Source organism: Gekko japonicus, unplaced genomic scaffold, assembly GCF_001447785.1.
Source record: "Gekko japonicus isolate JY-2015 unplaced genomic scaffold, Gekko_japonicus_V1.1 scaffold2347, whole genome shotgun sequence".
In the NCBI taxonomy this organism is placed as follows: Eukaryota; Metazoa; Chordata; class Lepidosauria; order Squamata; family Gekkonidae; genus Gekko; species Gekko japonicus.
This window is the reverse complement of record NW_015165891.1, coordinates 94,241-121,448: the sequence shown is the minus strand read 5'-3', so window position 1 is coordinate 121,448 and position 27,208 is coordinate 94,241. Positions and strand designations below refer to the sequence as shown.

Sequence of the window (27,208 nt, the reverse complement as noted above, 5' to 3'; positions counted from 1 at the left end):
AATGCATGGTCATAGCAGTCCAAATTTTAATCACTTGACAGATATTGTTTCTCTAGTTTTGACCTCTATACACCAGTGCTGCAATCCCATCAGTACTTTTGTCTGCACTGTGCAGCAGGTTATAGTTATAACAAAATGAAGACTGGTGCACAGGTTATGAAAAGTTAAATTGGAAAGAAGAGGTAAACTTGTACATATAAAGCAGCTTATTTTGAGTTCCAATGTATTATAAGGTATGAGGCCAACAAGATTTGCTCCTGTGTATACATATTCCTAGTTGCGTACTTCTGCATTGAGATATCTCCATTAAGGAACAAAGAGTCTGCCATTACATTGTTTCCAAGGGGGGAAAGGGGGCTATTCTGTCCACTTACCCTGTAAGCATCAGAATCCAGACCCCATAAGGAGAACACAGAATGAACTAAAGGGGACGATCCCAAGGAGTGGCTCAGGTCACTGTGGTTGGCATGAAGTTCAGAATTTATGGATGTCATACTTGAAACTGTATCACTACCACCAAACTAAACCAAGAAAAAAACAGTATGAGATGGATACATTTTAAACCTCTTTGAAATGAAAGCAGTTACCTTAATTTTTTTCATAAAGATTGCATTCAGAAATACTAGCATTTTACCTAGCCTAATTTTTTAAAAAACAAGTCTCGAGGTCACTTTATGGTTTTGAAGTATCAACAAAGTTTTGGCATACTCAGGAACACACCTGCATGGCTACAAAGTTTCAAACAAGTAATGAATTGTTTTTGGTAATAAACAGTTCCTTAGAAATCTTTATCCTGGAGCTCTGAGGAAGTATCAGATTAAGGGGTGCGTGGATAGTCTGAGAAAACTGCCATTGGTCTTCACGACATTGGAGAGGAATATGATCTGATTCTACAGGGTTTCAGGGCAAAACCCTTGCTGGAGATCATTGCAGAGGAAGCCTAACACCTCTCCTACTATTGCTCTTGAGAAATTCATGCACTGACACAATGTAGTGAATGCCTCACATAGAAGTTTTTTCACTGAACATCTTCTGGAAGCCAGTAGCACGTTGAAGACTAGTCTGGCATATCTGAAGGCATTCTGCTCCAGGTGAGCTAACAATGTATAGAGAACCCTGAACGTGCATTTCATGTGGTGCTGGAAGAATTCAGAAAGAGTGAATTGCCATGGACATTCATTCTGAGAACCATGGCATCCTGGACTAATCTAGTTCAATGAAAAACACTTCTGCCCTATCTGGGTTGATCCTATTAAGGGGAATCTGGACACCTGTACAGTAAACCTCTGGGCCAGGGATGATTTAGAACAACTTCCACTTCTGCTCCCTCTGTATTGAACCAAGAAAAGAATGTAGGAAGTTTCTTATTGGCTGGTGATGTGAACAGATCTAAAACTGGTTGCCCTAAGCTTCTAATAATTACTCAGAAAATCATCTTTTTCTTGACCTAGTCTCTTGGAGTCTGGATCCAGTCATTCTCGGTGCTGATTTGCCACTGACATGTTGGGCTGAGGTAATTGTGATGTCATGCCAGCCAGAGCAGTAGCAGGAGAGCTTCTTGCAGGACTGTGTTACTTCCTGATTGTTGATATGGCTCTTTGCCATGGTGATGTCTATTTGTTTACTTCATTCAGACCCTTCTGTTCTCCCTAATGGGGACCCAGAGTGGCTTACAATAGTCTCCCCTTCTCCATTTTGTCCCTACAAGTCTATGAATCAGTTTAAGCCGAGAGTGCGTGAATGAACCCAGGTCACCCAGCAAGTTTCTGTGGAAGACTGATGATGCAAACCTGGGCCTCCCAGATGCTGGTGTGACACCACGTTAGCTCTTAACATTGTTAGTTAAGATTTTTATCACCCTTTTCTCCACTTGGTGCTTGAAAACTTCTAGGGCTAGTCTGGTGACTTATGGCTTAGCCAATACATGCTGTGCATTGTCTCTGCTGGAGACCACTTACCTTCAGCTATGGAACTGAGGCAGTGAGTTAGTTATAGAAGCTCTAATGGCCAAGTGGCAGCTTGTTGCACATTATGTGATACGAAGTCCTTTTCTTTGTCCCTAGGTTCTTTGAGATGGAGATCTTAATTTCTAGGGACTATGGTCCCTGACACAAAAGTAGCCACTGAAGTATCTTCTAGTGGGGTACCAAAAGAGTTGATAGCTGCACCAGAGAGTACATACACTTTTGACAATGTTGATTACGTTTTTGATGGCCCCTGGAGTGATCCACACTTTTCAGATTGCTTCCTTGAAGGATTCTGGGAATCACTTGCATAGCCGCCTTCCATTTTGGATAGACTCTGGAATTCCCTTTGGGCTCGGGGTGGATTTCTGAGACTGTTCAGTAAGGTCAGCCACATATAGTTGAAGGGGAAGGAGTAGGAAAGACTTGCTGGGACCTAGGTTCTGTCAGCTGGAGATCATCACCAACTTTGTGAGGTCACTGGAGGACACTGCCCTGAGCCTCCGCAGGCCCTCTTTTCTCCATAGTGACAGAAGGTAGGTCTCTAGGCATCTTCATAAGCCAGCACTGTTTATCTTCAGCTGAGACAAGCTGTGACACATCTGCGAAAGCAGCAATCTTTTAAAAAGCCTTCATTAGCATGATTCCAGTGTTGTTTCCCCCCACTTAGAGCAGGGGTTCCCAATCTGTGGACACCTTTGAAACTTTGAGGACAGGGAATGGGCTCCACCATGAAATCTGTCATGGGGTGCCGGAGCCAATTACAGAATGTTAGGAGGCAAGTCAAGCATCCTCCCATGATGGAGGCAGTGGTGTCTGAATGGATGCTCCTCCTGCAGACAAAAAGATGATGCCTCCAATAATGTGGAAGAAATTGAATGAGGGAGCCCAATGGCAGGCACAACATTGTGGAATACTGCCTTAAGAAGAGAGGTGGAGCTGTCGAGCAGAAAGGGGGAAGCAATGGTCTCAAAATGTCCTGCTTCTGTGGAGCAGAAGGGAATGTGTTGGAGATCTGACTCGCACCACAAACAGAAGGACTGTGCAAGATATTTAGCATAGCCCTCGCTGGGGAGCTGCTGGTAGGAGTAACTCTAATAAGGATACCACGCTCCACCAATGGAAGAGGAAGGGAGCCACACAGTGATTTCAGCTCAGCATCTGTTTATCATCTCTGTTTTGGACAACAAAGAATCTTCTGGTCAAGAGGCATGGGAGAATGTTCAGCCCTTATGATAGAGAAAAGGAGTTCTGTTTTCCTAGGAACAACTTAAATATATTTTTGCACAATGGACACTATTATTTACAATTCCAAATAAAGAATAATGCCTAACTTTACTTTTAAGTCATTGTGTGCTGAGCATGGTGCTACAGAACACTTCAAGGCAGCCTTAAATCCCAAAGGGAGGTGCCTATTTCAGCTCCAAGAACTTTATAGATTATTTAGCAAAAAGACCAATGCACCACAACAAACCTCAACATATTCAACATTTTCAAACATATCACCACGGTGATAGCGAACAGGTTGGTCCCACTGGCAATGCAAACTGTGCTGCTGGTTGCCCAAGCGACAAATCTGATGGTTCCCTGCATAAAACAAAAGTTTGCATCTAATGATATGTTGCCCTGCATCATTTAATGCTATAAAGCATATGAGTACACAAGCTAAGTGTCCATAAACAGAATCTAATCTAATCTATAATGCTATCTCTATATTATATTTCTTGAGCAAACTTCATGAAACATGGGTATTTCAGTTACCTATGTCCCAGTTGTGTGCATTCATAGCTAACAGACATGAGATGCAACACTACAGCAAAAGTTAATACATATTTGAAAGGTAACTATTTCATGTATTTTTACAATTTCAGACCACTCCATGTCCTGTACTTATTGGCCAGCATCCAAAGAGGCCCATGGCCACATGCAAAACACTTTGGCACACACAGAGGGCAACTGCCCAATTTTCTTTCCAATAGCAGCCCAAATAGCCCAGACTAGCTTGATCTCAATCAGAGCTTGGAATCTAACCAGGGTCAGTATTTGGATGGGAGAGAAGAAGGGGGCTTCTATGCACAGAAAAGGCAATGGTAAACCACCTCTGTTCATCTCTTGCCTTGAAAACCTCATGAGGTGGAACTTCGTGGGGTTGCTATGAGTCAGCTGTGACTCAAAGGCACACTTTATACTTTTTTTTGTCTTGACCTGGATAGGCCAGGAAAGCCCAATCTCATCAGATCTCAGAAGCTAAGAATGGTCAGCCCTGGTTAGTACTTGGATGGGAGACAACCATGAAAGTCTAGGGTTGCTATGCAGAGGCAGGCAAGGGCAAACGACCTCTGAAAGGCTCTTGCCTTGAAAACCCCTGAAAACACCATAAGTCAGCTGCAACCTGACAGCAAAAAAGAAAAAAGGTAAGTTTATTAGCGGTAACATGCAGAAGCTCTGTATTAGAAGCACTCATCTGAATACTTCATGCTAGAGGCACCAAACAAATGGTATGACCTGGAGCAGCCCTAACAGCCCATATCAGCCTGATCTCATCAGACCTCGGAATCTAAGTAGGGTTGGTACTGGGATGGGAGGCCACCAAGGAAGACAGGGGCTGCTATGCACAGGAAGGCAATGGCAAGCCACCTCTGCTCACCTCTTATCTCAAAAATCATGAGGCGGAACTTGTCTCCATGAGTAAGCTGTGACTCGGCTATACACTGTACCTTCAGCCTAATAAAATGCTGTTCTGAAGGGCCGCTGGCTTATTGGGAAAGCTTGGATTAGTATGCAGAGGGCGATGCTGCCAAAAAGAAGAGGCCAAAAAGCTCATAGATAGCCCTTTAGATCTTGATCGTGGAAGTTTAACAGAAGATCACTCACAGGCTCTGTTTATATAAGCAGAACTTATTGAAATGCAACTTCTGGATCAAACAGTTCTTGAGCTGGAATATTTCTCCAGCAAACATTCCACTCAATAGAATACCATCTGCCATTTATCAAAACGCGCTGGTTCCATAAAAAAACCCAGAATTCTTTCATGAACCACATGGACACTTTTCATTTTTCAAACTGATCAAAGAATGGTCATTATGCGATAGGTACCAAGTTGTGCTTCTTTTGCCATCTGTGTCTCATGGATGATGTTCCTCAAGATCTGCTCTTCCTGAATCAGCTTGTGCTTTTCTAAGATCTCCTGTTGCCTCAAGTAATGGTCATGCTGCTTCTGATATTCCTTCAGTTCATTTAAGGTTCGCTGAAGTGATCTTTAAAAAAGTCAATGAAAGCTAAGTTCAAGATGTTTTAAATATTCTTTTCCTGCAGATACATGCCAGCACTTATTTCAGAAAGGTTGGGTCTTGCTGTCTTTCTGTTCTTTACAGGCAGAGTTGAGTTATAGCTTGCCATAATGTGAATAAGACCAATGACAAAACTTTGCTCGAATTTTAAGAGGACACACTGCCTACCTACACCTGGACCTGGATGGTCCAGGCTAGCCCCAATCTCTTCAGCTCTCAGAAGCTAAGCAGGGTTGGCCCTGGTTATTACTTGGATGGGAGACCACCATGGAAGTCCAGGGTTGTTACACAGAGATAGGCAATGGCGAACTACCTATGTTTATCTTTTGCCTTGAAAACCCTATGGGGTCACTGCAAGTTGGGTGTGGTTTACACTTTCCACCATCTCTACTTACCTATGCTGGGCCTCCAGTTTCTGCTCGAGCTTTTGCTGACATAGAACAGCATGCTTCCTTTTTATTGCTTGCTCAAACCCTGGTTTGGCCTGTAAAGCATGATCATAACACAGTACTGAGTGGTTGTATTCCCCAAGCATCTGAAAAAGGATTGAGAAAAAAAGGCACATTAGCAGCGCTCAGAGATCAGTAAAATATTACTTTCGAGCTTCTTTATAGCAATTACTAGTTTTATCAGGGGATCACTCAGAGAGTCAAATGGGTGATATACTAGCTACTTTAGTCAAACTCTCAAACAAATGACTCAGATGAAAAGCTGTTATCTGTCAGCTGAGAGATCAATTCCTCTGCAAAGACAGCTGGATCCCATCACTCTCACTCTTACTGCCTTACAGAACTAAGCAACATGACGCAACCATTCTAGATGACCGAAAACATTGTATTTACTGCATATATGTTTCCCAAAGTATAATAACTAGTGAAGACATCACTGTAATCCAGAGCTGCGTGGACCACGATGGCTGCATCAGCAGAGAAATGTGCTCTGTGCAACACATTCGCCAGGTTTATCAGTGCAATGTCTTTATTGTGCCTGAAAGAGAGGAAAGAACAAGTTGTCAGTGAGATGTTATCAAAAGTGCTTTCTCGATGTTGCTGGCAAACTTGAGGCTCTAGGTTTGATCTCTATCATCCCTCGAGGAAGCCAAGATGACAGAGAACTGGAAAGTCGCCTCCCTGACCCCATGCTAAAACAGATTTCAGACATGCTGCCAGTCTTGACATCAGCACTGGGCTTGCAGAAACGGCTGATCTGGCTCCATATGGAGGAGCCCTTCAACTCCTAACTTCACACATTGGAACTGCTGCTTTTTATAGACACGATTTGCATCCTTGATTTGCAGATTAACTTTTCCAACAATTTTGAAAATAAAAATGTGTGTAAGGTAAAAAAAAGTTATTCATGAAATACAGGTTTACATATCCAGTACAAAATGATCTATGAAAGGATACACTTGCATCACATTTAAAGCAACAGTGTAGCAAATGGCAGCTAATCAAACACCTACAGCTTTTGATAGCCTTGCAAAGCAAAAATACATTTTCTCAATAACTGTGTCAAGGCAAATCTTTGTTGTGCTATTCTGATGGCTTAGCTTTCCATTCCTATTGTCTACATATTAAACTAGTAAGTTGATTTCACTGCAGTATGAGATAACTGGTGACACATTTTACTCAAGGAAGGGTTGGGTGAGGAAGACGGGCTATACAAAAGGGCAAAAGTGAGATATAATTAAGCCACTTTATTCTTGGCACAGGGAACATTTCAAATCTGGTATAAGCGATGGACATTTTGGTATAAGCTTTACAGTTAACATAAAATGTTCACTGTCATTTGTTTCAGGTTAGCAAACAGCACACACTGAAAATTTAGTATTTTCTTAGTGATGCTTAAGCTGAGACAAGAGGCAGCTTGGCCTACAAACAACTACACAAAATATGGAAGTTAAACTGCATATCAACAGACACATTGCCTGTTCAAGTTAGATGGGATGAGACTGAAATTTCTGTTCAATTTAATTTTCAACCATACAATGTGTTATCTTATGCTACTTGTAAAAGCCATTTCCCTGCTTCATGGAGAAAGCCTCACCTTGAAGAAAAATGGAGTGCCCGCATGGCACACTCCACCACCTGATATGGCTCATTCCTTATTCGCCAATAGAAGGAAGCCATGTTATACAATACCCAAGAAGATGAGTTCTGTAACAATAAAAAGATACAATCAATGTAAAAACAAACGAACAAGCTGAGTCTTCATGTAGCAGAAGCTGACACCAGATTCAGAATACACCCCTCTTTTCTGGTTTTCACAATAAACAGTAACCATGAAGGCCAGAAAAATGAAAATGGACTTCTTATCATTAACAAAATGAGTCAGCATCTCACTACATTTCACTAGCACATTTTTTACCAGTTAGGACATTTTCATGTAACTAGTACTTAGATAGCATCTGAACAAGCCCTTGTAAATCCAGAAAAATTATGCTGGATCAGTGCTTCTAGATGTTCTTTCCAGGAAAATGATTAAGGTGGTCACTGAAAGCATACCTTCATGAGACCATCATAAATGCGATGACCGATCTCCTCTATGCTTCTTCCTAACCTTCTGGATAAGTAAGTAAATATAGGATCTTCTTTAGATAGCAAGGGTGCCGAAAGGTTAACTCGTTCTTGAATACCCTAGATTGGGAGGGGGGAAAAAGTCAGTGATCTGGCACACACAATGAGATTCTCTAGCATCAAGACTGAAGACCCATCTTACTAGAACGCCTGTTGTCCACTAACATATTTTAAAAGTACAAAGAGAACATACTCAGGGTTTTTTTAAACAGTTCAGGCATTACTGAATTGTGTGAAGTGATCCTTAGTATGCACTCTTGCTTAAACGCCTTGCTGCAAGAAATTAAAGGGTGCCTAGGTCCAACATTCTTTACATGTGTTGCAGAAAATGCTAAGGCAGTCCACAAAGAAAAATGCTAGCTACTTTTATGCTTTACTCACTACTGTTTCTAGCATGAACTACTAAAGTTTCAAAAAACATGAACATTAGGTTGAATTCCTGATAAGCCAGATCTGATGTTTAATGCTGGCAAAATACTTACCATGAAACAGCTTAGTTATGAAGTGTCTCTAGCTTTCTTTCAAAATACCAAATCTGATATACCCATGGTCAATGTTCCCTCTAAGCCGTAGAGCGTTGTGAGCAAAAATTCTACTTCATGAGCTGCCGACATTAAAGTTGTGAGCTGGCGATTTGGCTGCTGCATAAATGAGTTGGCTCTGGAGCCGTCCTTCCTGAGCTGAGACAAAAATGTGTGAGCCAGAGGCCAAAAAACTGCGAGCTAGCTCACACTAACTCAGCTTAGAGGGAACACTGCCCATGGTATGATTTTAAGACTGTCACCAGGCGCTAAAAATATTTACCTAAAATGCCTGAAGGTACACTACAAAAGATAAAATATAAAGCAAGCTAAAAAACCCAAAACATACAGTATATAACCCAGATCTGAACAGCTTAGTGCTGCACACAGGACCTAGATGTGACAGCATGTCTCTCTGAATATTGCAAAGGCTCAGGTGTGGAAGATTTGCCATTTGGAAAAACACTTGAACAGAGAACAGTTGCTCAAGAATGTACAGATTTAAAAAACAAAAAACAAAGCCCTGAAGTCCTCAGCTTAAGTTTTGAAAACGAGAGAAGTTGCAACGCTCCTTGTGGGAGGGTTATACCAAAAGTCAGCAAATACCGTGTTACAGACGATTACAAAGTATCTCAAGTAGTTTATATATAAGCTGTTTATATATTATTTTTCTATTTTTATTACAAATTATTCACCATTATATTATCATATAAACATTAATACATATAATCATATATCCAAACATCTAAGTATCATCTCTTTATATATCACAAAAGATACTGCACAACCCCTTTATTAATACCAGTCTTCCTTAATTGTACAAAAGTTTTAAGAGGGAGGACTCCTTTAAGTCTATTTTGAATTAGTGCTGTCTTCCTCCTTGTGGGAGGGTTGGCATGACCAAGAATCACAAAAGGATTGCACTGGAAAGCGTTTTTGTGCTGAACACTGTTCACATACACTTCTATAAGGAACCAATCACACTTGTTTGGATCCCACAGAAGGATTTCTGTCAGCAAAGCATAACTTTCTTGCCTCACTCTTTTTTTTTCTGCTGAAGTACAAAATGCTCAGCAAAATGCTGTTCCCGGGGATTAGGACGCCCAGGAAAGCATGGCGGGGTGCTTGTGTGTGGAGCTGGAGGTGTACAGCAGGAGGGAGAGCCAGTGAAAACTGTCTGCCCCCCCCAAAGAAAGTATTCCAAGGGATCCAACCCTCTCACTGCACTACAGTGCTACAGCATTGTTGTTATTAATTCATGTTCCCTCACCAGCACTTCTATTACCAGTTATATACTAATACAAGTAATCCTGATGGGTTTTTGCCATGTATGTTCACTTAGTAACACAGAATCAGGGAGACAGAATCAGGGAGAAACCAAGAAATCACACTTCCTCCTGTATAATCATGAATCTTTAAATATTTAGAAAGTGTACTGCTCATACCATTCTACTTAAAAAGACTAGACTTGGTTAGAAAGGGTATTCTGGCCACACCTTAAAATATTTGTGCCCTACTAACATGCAGAAAAACATAAGGGTGTAATTTGTGGGAAATTTTGCAAATGATTGGCCAGCACTTCGATTGAAGTAAATGTCCTGTAACTGTGATAAGGCAGGATGAAGCATATGGACTGCAATGGGATGACCCCTGATTGTTATGCTGCAGGGCTTAACTAACAAAGGTTTGGTGTAGTAGCAGCATTATAGGTAGAAAAAAAATCTAAATTCTGAACCTATGAACTCACTATTCTTCACTCATTCACTCTGGCCAAACACAAATTTGTGTACGTTATTACTTTTTCAAAGTATCAAAAGGATTTGAACATTTCCACCCAAAACCGCATAAGAATGAATCTGAAGGATGGAAAGGTAGAGAGATTGGACTTAGTTAGTCAACAAAGTTGGGGTGTGTGAGCATGTGTGTGTATAAAATAGTAGCTGTAAAGGAGAAGGAACCTGAACAAGGAACTGACCACTAGGAGGTCTGCCCTGCCCTGCATTCTGAGCCTTTTGCCAAATATTACAAAGAAAGTGCTTGCTGCAAAATCATAAAACTGTTTGAACTGCACATCATTTGCTTCACAAAACTGATTACGTGAATTAGGTGATTATAGAAGAAACAGTCTGAACTATAGAATGTATTTAGTCATCTCAGCAAGAGGGGCAAGTCAGAGGCAAAGTGGTAGAAGAACCTAAACAACCGTTGCTTACCCGTAAATGCTGGAATGCATGAATGCTGTATGGAAGATCTAGAATGTTTGTACATTCTGGTTGTTCTAGATCAGGGGGTAAAGGAAATTTTGTGTCTATATAGTCTTCAGGACTAAATTAAAAAAAATACAAACAATAGACTATTAGATGACAGGTAACAGGAGTCAGGCAAGAACGATGCTAACATTTCACTGTTTTGTTTATCTATTAGCTCCGCAATCTTCTTTATACAGTAAGAGCTCTTTCAGAACTGTTTGCACTAATAGTATTTTTACTGAGTGATACATAAAAGGCTGGAAAGCAACTCTAATCTCTCTCCCAGAAAACAGGTACACAGTTAAATATAAATTCAGGATATTCTAGTGCCATATTCTGAATAGCCTCAATGGGGAATTAAAAAGAATGATATTCTGAATCAAGGTATTCCTCTGGATTCTGCCATAATCCCATAGTCCCATAATCACCAAAGGCAAATTTTATACATTTTAGGAATGCCTATGAAAGCCTGGTGATAAAATATTGTTGTAGCAGGCTGTAAAAGGGGGTTTGATGATAGAAAACTACTCAATACATTAACTGTAACTTCAGCCAAAGTGAATATTTCCCATCGAATTATCCTGACCACACCCCTTATTTTATTGGAAGGTTTTGACAGAGAAAAGCTATGGACATTTCTACAAGCAGAGCTTTAGACAATTCCAGAAACACAAATCAGCAGAATAATAATTTATTCCCGAGAGAGATTAAAACATACAAATGTACAAGCAGAACAGCACCAAGACATACTTTGGGAAAATCCCTTGAGTTGACAATCAATACATAATCTATACAAAATCTACATAACTACAGTGGCTGCTACGACTACAGTGGTTCTTTGAGCTAGACCAGTGTTACCTCTTTAAATTAGCAGCTATTCTAACATTATATAGCACCTGTAATATATTTCTAGTCTCAATAAACCTGTAAGTTAGACATAGACAGTGAAAGAACACAGAGAATGTAATTTATCCAAGACCACTAGCTGAGTCTCTGAACAAGTTGGGAATGTAAATTCCATCACTTCAAGCTCCAGTTCATTTCAGAGCTCAGCCTCCTAACTCAGACTTTCAGACTGTGAAGCATTCTTGTTCTGCAAGTATCAAGTATTAAAAACTTAAGTAACTGCTCTGATTACTTGGCCTCTCAAAAACTGCCCACATCAATTAAAGTTATCTTATGATTATAAAATAACATATTGTCATTACTCAAGCTCAACATTTCAGGATTCCAACTGAATCCCAAAGATCTTCAAATGGAATACTGGTGATTTACTAAGATATGTTAGAACTAGTATGGGCCCCGACAGCAGCCTGAATAGCTTGACTAGACCAATCTCATCAGAGTTTGGAAACGAAGCAAATTGGCCACGGTTAGTACTTGGATGGGAGACCATGAAGGAAGACTCGGCTTGCTATACAGAAGAAGGCAACAGCAAACAACCTCTGAATATTACTTGCCAAGGTCCTGGGGTCACCACGAGTCGGTTATAACTTGATGACACACAATTATTATATAGCAGAGACGCTCAAAGACTCTGCTGTAAAACAGAATTTCCCCTCTACCTTTAACTCACCTTAAGAAGGCCACTCTTTCTTGGCTCTCCACTTACAATAAGAGTACAACAATGCTGACATACCTTACATGTCTCTTGTAAAGATAACAGTGAGTTAAGCATTTTGAACATTTATAATGTTCTATACAATACTCACTATTAAAACAGAACAAGTATACTCTCCACCCCAAAACGTGCAATTATCTAATAATTCAGAAATCTTTATTATTGCTCAAGCAGAGATTTCCATACTCTCTTCCCCACCATCAGAAAGCATAGCGATTGTAAATTCTTACACACTAGCCATCTCATTACCTGATATCTTTGCTTTCCAAGGTGATATATGTGCCATCATAGAGATCCAAGTCCCCCAATGGCACCTTTGCTTTAATGCAATCGGGATCTTCTTTATTATGTCTTTGTTCCAGCCCTGTGTCTCTATCTTCATTCTCTTCTATATGGATCTTTTGAGCAACTAATTGTTTCTAAAAAAAACACCCCAAAACAGTAATATATATATAGATCAAGATACGTTTCTCCTTATGAAAAGCTCAAGTGTCCAGTAAAGAAAACTTTACCCATATTATCCTCAAAACAGTTGAGAAATAGTGGAATGAAACTGATGTAATACAACATGGAAGAATAAAATATGTTCTTAATACATAGATGTAGAAAAATAACTTTCGATACAAGAAAAATTTTGCGCACAAGATTAACTGCAACACTTACAAGATCTTATCAGAGTTAGGACTTAGAAGCAAAATCACATGGTTTATGATGCCAGTTTCCAATGAAGAGACCAGAGACTATATTTCTAGCCATGATCAATCATCATATTGGACATAATTGCCAGGAGACCAAGTCTTTGCAAACAACCAAGGCTGCCAATATTCTTCAAGGGTCAAGAAACGGTGGGGTGGTCTGTGCGTTTAGACACAAAGGATAATTTGCAGAAAACAGAGGCAAGAATACTCTGAGTACTTTTTAAAAAATTAAGTTCCTTCACAATGGTATATTTTGGATATCCGAAACCTCTTGGAATGAAATCTATGTAAGTGTATAGAAGAGGATGGGCAAGCCAAGAGGTCTTTGTTTTATAATACAAGAACTCCTCAGAAGCCATATCAATTGTTTTTGAAAGAATGTTGTAGTTCAATAGCAGTTTTCCAGTGGGGCGTGGGGAACTACTCCGATAAAGCCCAAAGTGTCTTTGACATTACATTTGGATATAGAGTTTTGGAATACCAAAGTATTTACTTGCTTAACATAAGACTCAGTTATTATAAAACTGAAAAGTATTTCCGCAAGTGAGGAGAAAGCATAAATGCAATGAAACCGTGTTTAACAAGCCTTGAACAGTTATTTTAAATAAAGAATGGGATGCCAAGAAGTGCTTATATGCACTAGCCCAGTACACTTTTGGACTTTTTTTTCTTTGAATTGATGGCCTCTCACCTCATACCAGAAGCTGCTTTTGTAACTCCCAAAAGAAATCTGTCATGAGTCAATGAGAGCTGCTGCTCAAAAAAAACAAGTGTCAAGCTCCCATGGATTAACAGAAATAAGTCATGGATATTGGCCAAGGCCCACAACACAGAACGGCCAAATGCTAATATACAATTTTTAAATTTAGGATTTCTCCATATAAACTTTAATAAGACTACCAAGAACACAACCTTGGCACATAATACAACATAAAATACTTTAATTCTTCAAATACATACCAACTAGTGTCATTCTTCCTGCTGCTTACAAAGTTTATAAAACTAATTTGTAACAGAAGCCTTACCTCCAGCTCTTTGAGGTAGTTAACAGTTGTTTCTTGTCTCATTAAAATTACTAAATCATGAGGATGTTTCAAGTTCATTGGTGAGTCGACCTGGAAGACAGACAAATGTAGCCATTGCCATAAGTTCTCTTTAAACCTGTTTTTACCAATCACAGTTACTATAATTCAGACTACATTTATACTACTTATAAATCAGAAGTTTCCCCATGTATCCATATCAGAAAATACACAATGAAGCTTTGTGATTTTATATTCTGGGAAATTAATTTGCATTGCATGGAGATTTACATAAATAAAAAAATTAAGACACTGGGATTCCAAACAATTCCTATCACCAAGGCCCCAATGTAAACATTGCCTAAAGCACTGTGGGTAACAGACACAAGGGGAAAGGTTACACACACTCTGTGCACTATAGATAATCAAATGAGTTAAATAACAGTCTACTACAAAAACACATTAACTGAGACTATAGCAGGAGTGTTAAACTCAAATGGGTGAAAAGCCAAACTCCCACGCAACAGATGTTCAAAGACCATACTCACCATTTTACCCCCCATTAAAGCCCTCATCTCCTACTGCCCCTTTTATAACTCTCCCCAGTCATATCCAATTGCATCATCAGACCGCAGTTCCAATGCCCCTGAGTCACCCCTCCTCTCCCATAACATATGAAAGGAGAAAAGGCAAAGTGGGGTAGGAGAAAGAAAGAAAGGTACTCCTCAGGTTTTTACTAACTGTTTGTTAAGCTTATATATCTTTCCCTTCCCAGATATGTACACCTGGGGAATGGAAAGATCAAAAGAAGAATGAGAAATATGGCTTCAGCACAACAGTAGCATTATACCCTTCATAATGCAGAATTGTTACTTCCCCTAGTTTTAAGGAGTGTGGGGTAGACTGAACTGACATACTCACAGAAAATATTACAGATTTGGCAAGTTGATTTGAGGACTAATTTAGCTGAGGAAATGCTAGTGTATATTTTAATAGAGAGCATGTTTACAATGGCACTAAATGGCACAGTGCTATTTCCAAAAACCATAGACATCGCCTGAGCTTTTTAAAAAATTGTATCATTTAGTCAGTATTTGTTGCTAGATTTTAAGATTAAAGTTCTATACTTAATAAGGGTGGAATTCGGTTAAGGTTAAAATTCTACCTCTCTCCCTGAGATTAATCATTAATGCTGTTATCTAGCTAGTATTAGAGATAGTCTCGCTTTGTTAAATGCCTGCAAACTGCTTTGCTTGATAAGCATGTTGAATTTAGTTGTGCTGCTCTACAGGAAAGGATGAGAAGGTTATCATTTTCTCAAGAGAGTTAAATTAGTTGATGGTATATAGAGGGGAAAACAACTATGAACGATAAAATGAAAGACAGTTTTATTTCTTGAGGTAAACTACACTAAGGAGAAGAGCCAGTACCACCCCCTCCCCCACCAGCAGTCCTTACACTGTCACTGATTTGCTTTTCTACTCTGATGGTGAATTATGAGTTTGTTTTACTCAGGGTGCCTGTCTGAAATCAAATATACATTGCAGGGGTGAACATAAAAGGGATTAATGCATATCTTAAGACAAACTCTAAAGAACAGCACAAAGAACAAGTTCCTGGAAGACTTTTTGTTCTGCTTTCATGCTGCCAGTGTGTGCATAAACAGTAAAGCCTCTGCTAGAAGGAAAAAAAAAATCCTTGTTCTGCAACTCATATAATACAGTTATGCCATCCACAATATTACTATTTGTAACCAAAAAGTAGTATATAAAAGCCCAACAAACTGTGGGCTTCAGTAAGTGATACAAACTGAGATTCTTTGTCCCCAAGCCAAATAACAGTTAAGGTTACACACTTTCTTCAAAACTACCCCACCCCCTTAGCTTCTGTTAATTTCAATGGGAGGGTTAAATTTATGGTTCAGTCTTGTCCACTGAAATTAACTGAACCTGAATATGCTCAGCTCTAACTGGATTATGTCAACAAAAGTAGTGCCACTTTCAAATTTCAGCCAGTGCACAAACTACCATTAAAAATATCGGCAGCATCATTAGTTGCACAATATGAATCCAACTTGTTGGAAGAACCAAATCCTTGACTGAGAAATTGGCTGAAAAAGTAAAGAAAAGAAAAAGAAAAGTAAAATGCAATTTTCAGTCCTATATATTCTGTGAATTCTTCCACCATGATTAGGTCAATTGCTTGTCTTTGTTACATTAAACAGGAAAGTGAAATGGGCATATTGGGTGAACTTGACAAAATTAAACCTTTTATACTGGTGTCTTTGCTGCAATTCTATTCCTGTACTGCCAATGGGGAATGCTTAATTGTTTTTTGCAGGTGGTGTCATGTTCAATTAAACCCCAAAGTTTTTATTTTTATATTTTATAGTGTGGTCTATTTGATCTCCACACTAATATATCTTTTGTTTGGAAAAGCTTTTTAAATTAAGCCTTCAGATAGCTTTCAAAATCTCAGTTGTAGGAAGTTTCTGCATTGGCTTGTTGTGTTCTTATATATGGGGACTAGTAAACCAGACCACCAGCTCAGTTATTTCAGGTGACACTCTTACAGGATTTCACACTGATCTACTTCCAATTGCATAGCATACGTTTAAGCCAGTGATGCTCACTCAATCTATAGCCATTTCCTTTCTGCATGCTTTAAAAAGCACCTCCCAGCAGAACTGTAAAGTTAAACTCTATGAACATTCCAGTTGAGAGCAAGCCCTAAACCTAATGAGCCTTACTGCAACACAAAGCCACTTCAGTGAATGGTGCAACTTCTACACAGAATCTTAAACAGGATATAACACACTGTACAATATTTCATTCAAGAGCACGCTACTGGGAAGACTACACACACAAGTTGCCTCCCTGACATGGCTAGGTCATCAATGGGTAGTCACCAAACATATGGAATTGTAGGACAGAAAAGCAGACATCAGTATATATAAAGTACCTCTAATCCTAACTGGAGAATAGCCCTTTTGGTTTTCATGAATCTACTTCCAATTGCATAGCATGATGCTCACTCAAACAGCCACATTCACAATTACGATTACTTAGAAGAGCCTCATTTATATCCATTCCTGGCATTATGTCTCCACCTCAGGAAGGTTTGCAGGTTACCCACTTTTCTATCACCAGCTGTTTCAACTTGAGAGTCAACTATCCACCACAAGCCCCAACCAGGAAAGGTCTTTCCCACTTATCCTAAACACAGGGCAGGTGCTACAATAGAGAATGGTGCTTATAGGAGCCACATGTAGCTCCTGAGCCACTGAATATCACTGGTTAAAGCCTATACATTTTAAATATTTACTTGGAAACAAGAGCCACCAGAAATCTTACTTTCAAACAAATATTCTTGAGGACTGGAGCAAAAGTTATTTTGGGAAGCAGCAGTTCTACTGAAGTCATTAGGACTGATGAGGGGAAAAGTTGCCAAATCACTGGGGCCACTGAAGCAACATCACCAAAGTTTACTGAAACTGGTCAGAGATTGTATGTAGATTTTGCAAATTCTAAGAAAGTTTCAGAAAGGTCACTTGTAAAGCACTGTGGGCTGTGGTATCATTATCAGGGTATCTGAACAGTCAAACGTTCAGAGTTGGCACTATTTATTACAACGTTTCAATGCTGTTACTTTGCTCAGAAGGATTTGAGGAAACTTTGCTTTGAAAACAAGTGATAAAAGATCCCCATGGTGTTTTAAGGTAATAGGTAAAGGTTCCCTTGCTCAAAAGCCAGTCGAGTCTGACTCTAGGGTTGCGGTGCTCATCTCCGTTTCAAAGCCTAAGAGCCAGCGCTGTCCGAAGATGTTTCTGTGGTCATGTGGCCGGCATGACTAAACACCAAGGCGCACGGAACGCTGTTACCTTCCCATCGAAGTGGTACCTATTTATCTACTTGCAATTTCTTGCTTTCGAACTGCTAGGTTGGCAGGAGTTTAAGGTAATAGGAATGGCCAAATTTGGATGCAGTGAAAAGAGTATTTATTATTATAAGCTTTAGCAGTTCCAAGGGGCACACTCCAGCAAAACTTTATGATACACATCCTTCAATTACATTTTCAAAGTATCACCTCCTCTGCTTCCTTCCCTGTCTTCTAATGCTCTGGTGATGCATTCTAAAGATATGCATCTCCCCCCACCCAGCCTTTACAGGTTCAATATCAGGCAAAATGGACGGACCATTCATTTGCAGTATAAATTATGTCAATACATAATGTTAAAAATACAAAATGTATATATGTACTCAGCCTATCAGTGAGAGCAATGCAAAGCAGAGATTATGATGTATAGCTGAGGGGAAAATATCCTGAAGTGCTGACCTAAATTTATATCAATATTTGAAAGCATCTTGTGAAAAAAATCTGTTAGACTGAATCACTACACAGGAATTAGGAGAATGAGCTGGAAACTGCACTAGTTTCAATCTGCACACAGATAATAGCTATTGGCCTTAAACTGAACGGTTCTCCAAATCTTTTCAAGCCACAAAAACTAACACAATTTTTCTAGAAGTTCTCACAGGTGAAATAACAAGATTCAACTCTAAAATAAAATGTACAACATTCTCAAAGGCTTTAAAATGGTAAAAAATAGTAGCAAGGCTTTTGGCTGTGGTGGTGGATGTCCAAAATGACACCGGCCTTCCCTGTTCAACTTGATCAATCTTATTATGTACCATCACCTTAGGACACTGCCGAGATCAGCTTGGCACCAGTACCAGCTCTTCTATGTCCTCTCTGACACTGTTGCAGTAGTCACTGTAGTGGGAATCGTCATGCTGTTGTCAGGGATTACTGACTGCTGTGACTGATGTTTCCTTCTCCTGAAGAAGCCATCTCTGGATCTGGCCATACTAGCTAACTACTGGCGGGTTTCCAATTTGCCCTATTTGGGCAAAATAATAGAGAGGGCTGTGGCAATTCAGTCCGGTTTTCGCCCAGGCCATGGGACAGAGACAGTACTGGTTACACTCACGGATGATCTCCGGAAGCATCTGGATTGGGGCGGATTGGCAGTACTGTTGATGTTGGACCTGTCGGTAGCAATCGACACGGTCAGCCATCAGTTACTGATCCACCACCTCACCAACATAAGAGTTCAGGGGCTTGCCTTGCAATGGCTTGCCTCCTTTCTCCATGGTTGGGGACAAAGGGTGGCATTAGGGGAACAGCTCTCCCAAAGGTACCCACTGGAGTGTGGAGTGCCTCAAGGGGCAGTGCTTTCCCCAATGTTATACAACATCTATATGTGCCCCCTTGCCCAGAATTATGGGCCAGGATGTCACCAGTATGCAGATGACACCCAGCTCTATCTGATGTTGGGTGGTCAGTCTGGCTCCAGACTGGAAGATCTGGACTGGGCATTACAAGCCGTGGCTGGTTGGCTTAGACTGAGCTGACTGAAATTGAATCCGATGAAGACGGAGGTCCTATGCCTGAGCCGGGGCGGTCTGCGGGTAGGGATCCCACTCCTGGCCTTCGATGGGGCACCGTTGGTGCCAGCACCAGAGGTTAGGAGTTTGGGAGCGCTCTTGGATGCCTCCTTAACAATGGAGGCCCAGGTAGAGCCACAGCCAAGTCAGCCTTTTATCACCTCTGGCTGATTAGGCAGTTGGTTCCCTTCCTCAAACGCAACGACTTGGTGACAGTGATCCATGCGATGGTCACCTCGAGATTAGACTACTGTAATGCTCTGTACATGGGGCTGTCCTTGTTACAAATCCGGAAGCCGCAGCTAGTGCAAAATGCTGCAGCCAGGCTTCTGATGGGCCTCCCCACGCGGGAGCACATCTAGCCTGTCCTGAAGGCTTTGCAGTGGCTGCCGATAGCATACAAAATTTGCTTCAAGGTGCTGGTTCTTACCTTTAAAGCCCTTTATGGCCAGGGTCCAACATACCTGAGGAACTGCCTTTCCCCATAATATACCCCAGAGAGCACTACGGTCAGGGTCACAAAACCGACTGGCCCTCCCGGGCCCCAAGGATGCCAGACTGGCTGCAACCAGGGCCAGGGCTTTTTCGGTGGTGGCTCCATACTGGTGGAATGAGCTCCCGGAATAGATCAGGGCCCTGCGGGACCTTTTACAGTTATGCAAGGCCTGCAAGACAGAGCTCTTCCACCAGGCCTTCAATTAGAAGCTGCCGCCATTATCAACAACAACTGGAATTTATAGAGCCTTGGCCCTCAGTTTGCTATGGACAGCCTGTGCCTGCCGATTATATCTGGGAAAGATCAGCGAGCTGAACTAGATAATCTATGGAATGCACTCATACGGTAATGCCATCATTATGAAATTAAAACAACACTGCTAGCACTTTATGATACTACACTGTTTTATAATGAACTGTTTTTAGATGTTTTTATGGTAATCTAATTGTTATTTATGTATTTACTTTTATGTAAGCCGCCCTGAACCTGCCTGGCGGGGAGGGCGGGGTATAAATTGGAAAAATAAATAAATATAATATTGTGTTGTTTTTATTGCATGTTGTGAGCCGCCCTGAGCCCGCTTGTGGGGTAGGGTGGTATATAAATAAATTAATAAAATAAATAAATAAGTGTACAGCCTGGATAGTTGTATGGTGGTGGGAAGTATTATTTTATGCCACGGTAAAAGAAACAAGGTGTTCAGGGTTTTAAGGGTTTCCAGAGTTTCCTGGATGAGACATCAGCACTGGATCTATTCCAGTCCAGCTTCCGCCCTGGCCATGGGACGGAAACGGTGTTGGTCATCTTGGCAGACAATCTCTGTGGGCAGCTGGCCCGAGGTGGGTCAGTGCTGCTATAGTTATTCGATCTTATGGCAGCGTTCAACATGGTTAATTATGATTTTTTGACCCGCCCCCTCATCGATGTGGGAGTTTGCAGGATAGCCCTTTAATGGCTTACGTCGTTTCTTCATGGTCGGGGACAGAGGGTGGCGCCTGGGGAGAAACTGTCCTCTAGATACCCCTTGCAGTGCGGGGTCCCTCAGGGGGCACTTCTTTTCCTGATGTTAACATCTATATGAGCCCACTCGCCCAGCTGCCACGGAGTTTCAGGCTTGGGTATCACCAATATGCTGATGACACCCAATTGCATCAGCATTGGATGGCCTGGATGCCACCCCAAAAAATCTGGCTATGAGTTTAGAGGCCGTGGTGAGATGGTTAAAAAAGAGCAGGTTAAAATTGAATCTGACAAAGATGGAGGTTCTGTGGCTAGGGGGAGGGGCTTCAGGGATTGGGTTCACCTTACTGGCCCTTGGTGTGGCATCACTGGCATTGGCGCAGTCCATCAAGGGCCTGGGTGTGATCCTGGATACCTCCCTTAATATGGAGGCCCAGGGGACACGTAAAGCCAGGCTGGGATTTTTCCATCTACACCAAGCCTGGCAGCTGGCCCCTTTCCTGTTGCGCTCTGACCTGGCCACAGTAATCCATGCGACGACCACCTCCAGGCTAGACTACTGTAACTCGCTCTATGCTGGCCTGCCCTTGAGACTGACCCGGAAGCTCCAACTGATCCAGAATGTGGCAGCATGTGTTCTAAAAGGAAAACTGCAGACTGCGCATATTCAACCTGTGTTGCGCCAGCTGAGCTGGCTTCCAGTGCAGCACCAGGTCAAGGTTTTGGTTCTGACCTTTAGGGCCTTGAGCCGTCTAGGACCAACATATCTGCGGAACTGCCTCCTCCATTACACCCATTATGCTCTTCACAGAACAACTTGCTGGTGGTCCCCGGCCCTAGAGATATCCAGCTATCCTCAACCGGGACCAGGGCCTTGTTGGAACCTGGTGGAACTCTCTGTCAAATGACATCAGGGCCCTGCGGGATCTTATGCAATTCCACAGGGCCTGTAAGGCAGAGATGTTGAGGACAGTGATGGTTTACATCATAGCTCGCACCCTACCTGGATCCCTATTCCTTGTGGCGTTTACTTCCTCCCCGTGCTTCTGAAGCACTCACAGACCAGATATGGGAAGAAACAATATGCTGGATATGTTTTTATGTTTTTAAAATGTGTACATCGCCTAGAACCCCAGAATCGTGGGGATTAGGCAATTAATAAATATAATGTAATAAATAAATTAATAAATTAAGGAGTGATTAAGCTCCTTTTGACCTGGGCATGACTCCCAGTGGACTGGACTCATAGTGGACTGCACTGAATGCCTCACAGCCATCAAAAATTTCTTCTAGACTAGAATTGGTGGCTTTCTGTGGTTACTGGGCAGGTGGAAAGGTGCTACATTCATTGAAATGTCCTGAAGTAATAAATGTCCAAGCAGCAGATATACAATGTTTAACACTACAGAAAGGGGCGATATTAATTGGAATACATGTTTACCAAGACACAATGCTAATACACCTCCCAATCAGTGTTCCCTCTAAGGTGAGTTAGTGTGAGCTAGCTCATAGTTTTTTAGCCTCTGGCTCACACATTTTTGTCTTAGCACAGGAAGGATGGCTCCAGAGCAAACTACTTTATGCAGTAGTCAAATCGCTCGCTCACGACTTTAATGCCAGTAGCTCACAAAGTAGAATTTTTGCTCACAAGACTCCATAGCTTAGAGGGAGCTTTTTGACTGTTGTTTCCCAATGAGGCACCTAGCTAATGTTTCAGGAAGGTGGGCTTGTGGCTAGCAAGTGGTTCCACCCTTGCAACAGCTGCCACTAGAGGGAGTGAACAGGTAAACTGTGAGCCTTTTGGAGATGTGGGTCTTGTGCCAGGTATGGAAGTAGAGGGCCATTATTTCCAAGAACCCCAGACCATTCACTGCAGCCTCTGCCTCCCCATTCCAGCACCAAGGTGGCTGCCAGGAGGAGAGCAACTTGGCTGCAGAGGAGAGAGAGTAAAACCACCAGCACTATGGCAACCACCACGGAAAAGAAAGAACTGGACATATACTAAGGTAGTGGTGGTTTTATTGCCCTTCCTTCATGGCCAGCTTGCTCTCATATGGCTACTTTGGCAATCTCACTCTCTCAGCCAACCTGCTGTGCCTCATGCTGAGGAGAGAGTGGGGAGGAAGTGACTTAAAATGCACCATCTGTAAATGGGGAAATGAAGAAGATCCTGCAAGGATCACTATTTGACTTTGTGGGCTAAAAGGCCTAGAGCTTGCCTAGGAAATTACACAGCTTTTTAAAAATGCCATGTTCATAACCACTTCAAATTTGGTGACAACCTGTCTGTCACATCTTTGCTCTCAGAATTAACATTGTCCAGTAAGTACGATGAATGGCCTTCCATCAAGATTGCTTTAGTCAGTAAGGTGAGTTGTCATGCAAAAACTCATAGCTGGAAATCTCATTAAACACTGTTAGTTACATAAACCATAGAATGCAGGGATTATATATTTATCATACTGACCCCTTGGTATGTTGAACAAAGCACATAAAAGATAACATAAGTAGGTAAATATTTTCTACATCAGAGTCCTAGTTAATAGGGAAACCCAAAATTCCCAATCATGCATGGGATACAAAGGAAGAGCATGTGCAAAGAAGAGAATTACACATGCAACCCAAGTTTTGCTTTCTTTTTGCCATAAAGCTTCTCATTACTAAACTGACAAGCAACATTTTAAAAGACGGCTGTCTTCTCAGGAGCAGAAACTGAAACAGCCAGAGAACAAAGCCAGTTTTGCTTGTATACATGTCTCCTTTTATTTGGAACGAGGCCATAATCTACAGATCACAGTCTGGATTTGGCAATGAGGGCAACTGTCAATTAGCTCAGTCAAACCTCTCTGTCCCTTTGATTAAAACTCTTGATCAAGGACCTAGTAGCTTCCCATCTTGAATAACGGAGTATATTAGTAATCAGGATTTGTAGAAGTTTAACCTACCTTGCATCTCAAAGGTTCTATAATCATGTTATTTCTAGACCCTAGAGAGGATTATGAGGTGGACCCTAGTGCAGAGGTGTTGAACTCATTTCTTACGAGGGCTGGATCTGACATAAATGTCACTTTGTTGGGCCGGGTCATGTGTGCCATAAAACGTAAGGCCAGGTACTGGAGACAGAAACTATATAAAGGACAGCAGCTGGTAAGCTCCAAGTTGGTGTATCCTCAATGCAAGGCCTCATGGGCTGGGAGGGGGGGTACAAAGGAAAACCCATATGGGTGGCCTGGAGAGCCAGCAGTGCAGCACTGGGAAGACGCTCCCACACTATTGACTGCTGCAGACCATGCTGAAGCCACAATTGGAGTGGCTCCGCCCTCTCCCCCCTGAGCAGTTTTCTGTTCCTTCCTTTGCACCAGTTGCTCACAGGCTACATAAGAGCCCTGGATAGGCCGGTTCTGACCCCCAGACCTTATGTTTAACACCCTGTACCAGTGGATGCACATCAGTGTTATGGATTTAGTCCTACATACTTGAAACCAACTGACTGAACAGCACCAAAACATAAGCCAGATAGCTTTAAGACTTGTAACTTTCCTTATCCACAGTTACTAGTTTCCTTGTACAAAATATTGCAGTCCTGCCCTATCAACCACATTTCCAAAGGGACACAGTGCAATATAAACAGAAGAGAACATGAAGTACAGCATACAGCTCAAAAAGCTGTTTTGTGTCATTTTGGTTTATCATAATAAGGGGTCTAGGAGACTTCAATTTTGAATTTTTCATTGGACCAGCACAGCTACTGGAACCTCCAGAACAGGTATTAGTCATTAGAAGAATGTCCATAAGTGTACAGACTGAATTGTGTGGCCATGGTACACTATTAAAAGGTTAAACTGAGTTTCTAATTCTGACATTCATCATTACAGTTTAGATACAACTAAAGCCTTCCAATTAAAGCGGACACAAAAAGATAGCTACAGACCTTGCTGCAGAAGAGGCAATAGCTTTGCATCATGTCAAATAATTTTTCAAGCCTTCATATTTCCTACAGAATGATGTTTAAAAATAAGAAAACTATTGAAGTTTGTCCAAAATGCCAGCCTGGTGTAGTGCTTAAGAGCAGCGGACTCTAATCTGGAGAACCAGGTTTGATTCCCTGCTCCTCCACGTGAAGCTTGCTAGGTGACCTTGGGCTAGTCACCATTCTCTCAGAACTTTCTCCACCTACCTCACAAACTTCCTGTTGTGGGAAGAGGAAGGGAAGGCGATTGTAAGTCGCTTTGAGACTCCTTAGGGTAGGGTAGTGGGGTATAAAAGCCAAAATGCTTCAAAATCACGTTATAAACAAAATACAGAATTTCCCCCATGCAGTCTGTATTCCCATTTGCTTGCCTGCTGTTCTCCAAAACTTATCTCCCCGCCCCCACTGTGGTGATGAGGAGTTGCTTGCCTGCTGTTCTCCAAAACTTATCCCCCTCCCCCGTGGTGATGAGGAACACACCAGTACACAGCTTTGCCCTACCAGCATGGGCACAGTGCATCCAGTGAGGAGCATAGCAGCACTGGGTTTCATCCTGTGCCAGGCCAGGCATACTGGGGTTGATGAGCAGGAAGACAGCTCTGCACTGCCAGCCCAGGTACAGTGGGAGCTGAAGAGGAGCACAGCAGCACCCAACTTTGCTTCTGCTGTCTCAGGAGAAGTGGGGCTGATGAAGAGGCGCATGGCAGTGTCCAGCTTTGGTCTGCCAGCCAACCGAGGTCAGCTCAGGAGGAGCATGGTGTTACCCAGCTGACAAAGCCTGTCCCCTGGCAAGGAGAAGCATGCTGGTGCATCCCTTCCGGCAGCCTGCTTTTTACCCCTCCATCAGGTGTACGGGGACGTGGGCATGCCTTTTGGGCTCCTACAGTGCCAGATTAAAATGCATTTCTTTAGAAAGTGTAAGGCTCTCAGGACGGCTGTGGTGTTTAAAGGCCCTGAGGAAGAAGGAAAAGTTTGTCTTGAACTGCCACCTCAGGCTTGAACCACAAGACAGAAAGGAGGGCAACGCCTCCACGGCAAGCCCTAGCGGAAAGAAACGCGACGTGCTGAGGCTACTCAAATGCCCCCTTCTCTATACACGGCGAGTGTCTCCCAGAAAAGAGAGACCCTCACAGAAGAAAGGAGGGAGGGAGAATGTTTCTATGGAGACGGTTTCCACAGTGACGCGAGGAGCCCCTCCCTTACCTGCTGCTGGATCTTGCCGTCCTCGGTGACCACCCAGTGTGTGGTGGCTGCGCCGGGCCGTGGCACCAAGCCTAGCAGCAACAAGAAGCCTACTACCCAGCCCAAGGGGGCACGCGCCGGCTCTCGACCACCCCGTCTGGGCACTCCTTCTGCTACTACCACCGCCATCTTCCTCAAGCCCGGCCTGACCGTGCTACCCGGAAGCGGAACTGCTGAAGCCGCCATCTTGGAGAAGGACGGATGGGAAAGAAGGGGCTGAGTTAGGCAAACCAGAGCCTGGGAAACAGAGAGTCAAAGAGGTGGATTCTTTTCGGCCCCTCCCGGGAAGAGCAAAAGAGATAACAAAGGGGGCGTTGCCGAAAGGGATCTCTGCATCTGCCTCAGTTTAGTTCCCCAGGACGTCAGTCGTGTTCACCGACAAAAAGTGGCTGTAAACCGCTCTCGCCCCGTCCTGTGAACCGTCAGTGGCGGGCGGGGAACCCGAAAGGACAGCGCCTCTTCCCACCAACACATCTCAGCATGCAGATGAACAGCCGAAGAGCTGGCTGGAGGAACAAGGCGGCCCGCTGCGCTTCTCCCCATCGTGCCCGAGCTGAGCTTATGGTGTGTTCCTGGACGAGCAGGGAGAAGAAGCTGGGTTCTCCTGAGCCCGGGCCTGGAAGATGGAGCTGGCTTTCGCCGCGCTTGTCCTCAACGGCCGCACCACGCTCAGGGCAGCGGGGCGAAGGTGCTGCTTCTCGTTGGCCGTACCGTAGGGCCGAGGTTGTGTAACAGACTGTCTTCCAGCCTAGCGGCCCATCGGGATTTTTGGTAAATTTCTCATTTCCCCTTCCCCGAAATGGGAGAGAGGGCGGCTTGCGGGGTTCTTCGGCCCGCGAAGTGACGGACCCTGCCCAAGACTCGTTTCACTTTCCCATATTTCCATGGCTGTTGCCTCACTAGTATTCCGCACTTAACTGGATTCATTGAACTTAGAGTGGCCCCCTACAGATGACCCCCCCCCCGGCAAGAACGCTCAGGAAGTCCAAATTTGCACATGCCAAAATCACTAGCTATCCAGCTGCTGTTACAGAACTTGTCAAGGCCCCTGCTCAGCTTGTTTAGCTTTAGTAGCCCTTTTCCCTACTACAAGTAGCTCGGGGTACTCTGCAATTGCTCCTGAATCTAGTCCTCACAGCTAGTTTTATTGGA

At 42.6% G+C, this 27,208-nt stretch overlaps 1 protein-coding gene across 2 annotated transcripts in view; it reads right to left on the bottom strand.

Annotated features, from left to right (window-relative positions):
• The window catches only part of TTC17 (tetratricopeptide repeat domain 17), an 82,530-nt gene extending 56,334 nt beyond the window's left edge, over positions 1 to 26,196 (bottom strand). For both annotated transcript variants that reach the window (XM_015411337.1, XM_015411338.1), the window contains exons 1-11: positions 26,018 to 26,196; positions 13,945 to 14,034; positions 12,471 to 12,640; positions 10,565 to 10,676; positions 7,759 to 7,890; positions 7,301 to 7,410; positions 6,097 to 6,241; positions 5,650 to 5,789; positions 5,061 to 5,221; positions 3,439 to 3,551; positions 375 to 521 (exon numbers count right to left, since the gene is read on the bottom strand). In XM_015411337.1, coding sequence (XP_015266823.1) covers positions 375 to 521; positions 3,439 to 3,551; positions 5,061 to 5,221; positions 5,650 to 5,789; positions 6,097 to 6,241; positions 7,301 to 7,410; positions 7,759 to 7,890; positions 10,565 to 10,676; positions 12,471 to 12,640; positions 13,945 to 14,034; positions 26,018 to 26,185 — 1,488 coding nt within the window. In that variant the 5' untranslated portion in view covers positions 26,186 to 26,196. The remainder of the gene's footprint in view (positions 1 to 374; positions 522 to 3,438; positions 3,552 to 5,060; positions 5,222 to 5,649; positions 5,790 to 6,096; positions 6,242 to 7,300; positions 7,411 to 7,758; positions 7,891 to 10,564; positions 10,677 to 12,470; positions 12,641 to 13,944; positions 14,035 to 26,017) is intronic.
• Between the last annotated feature and the right edge of the window lie 1,012 nt (positions 26,197 to 27,208).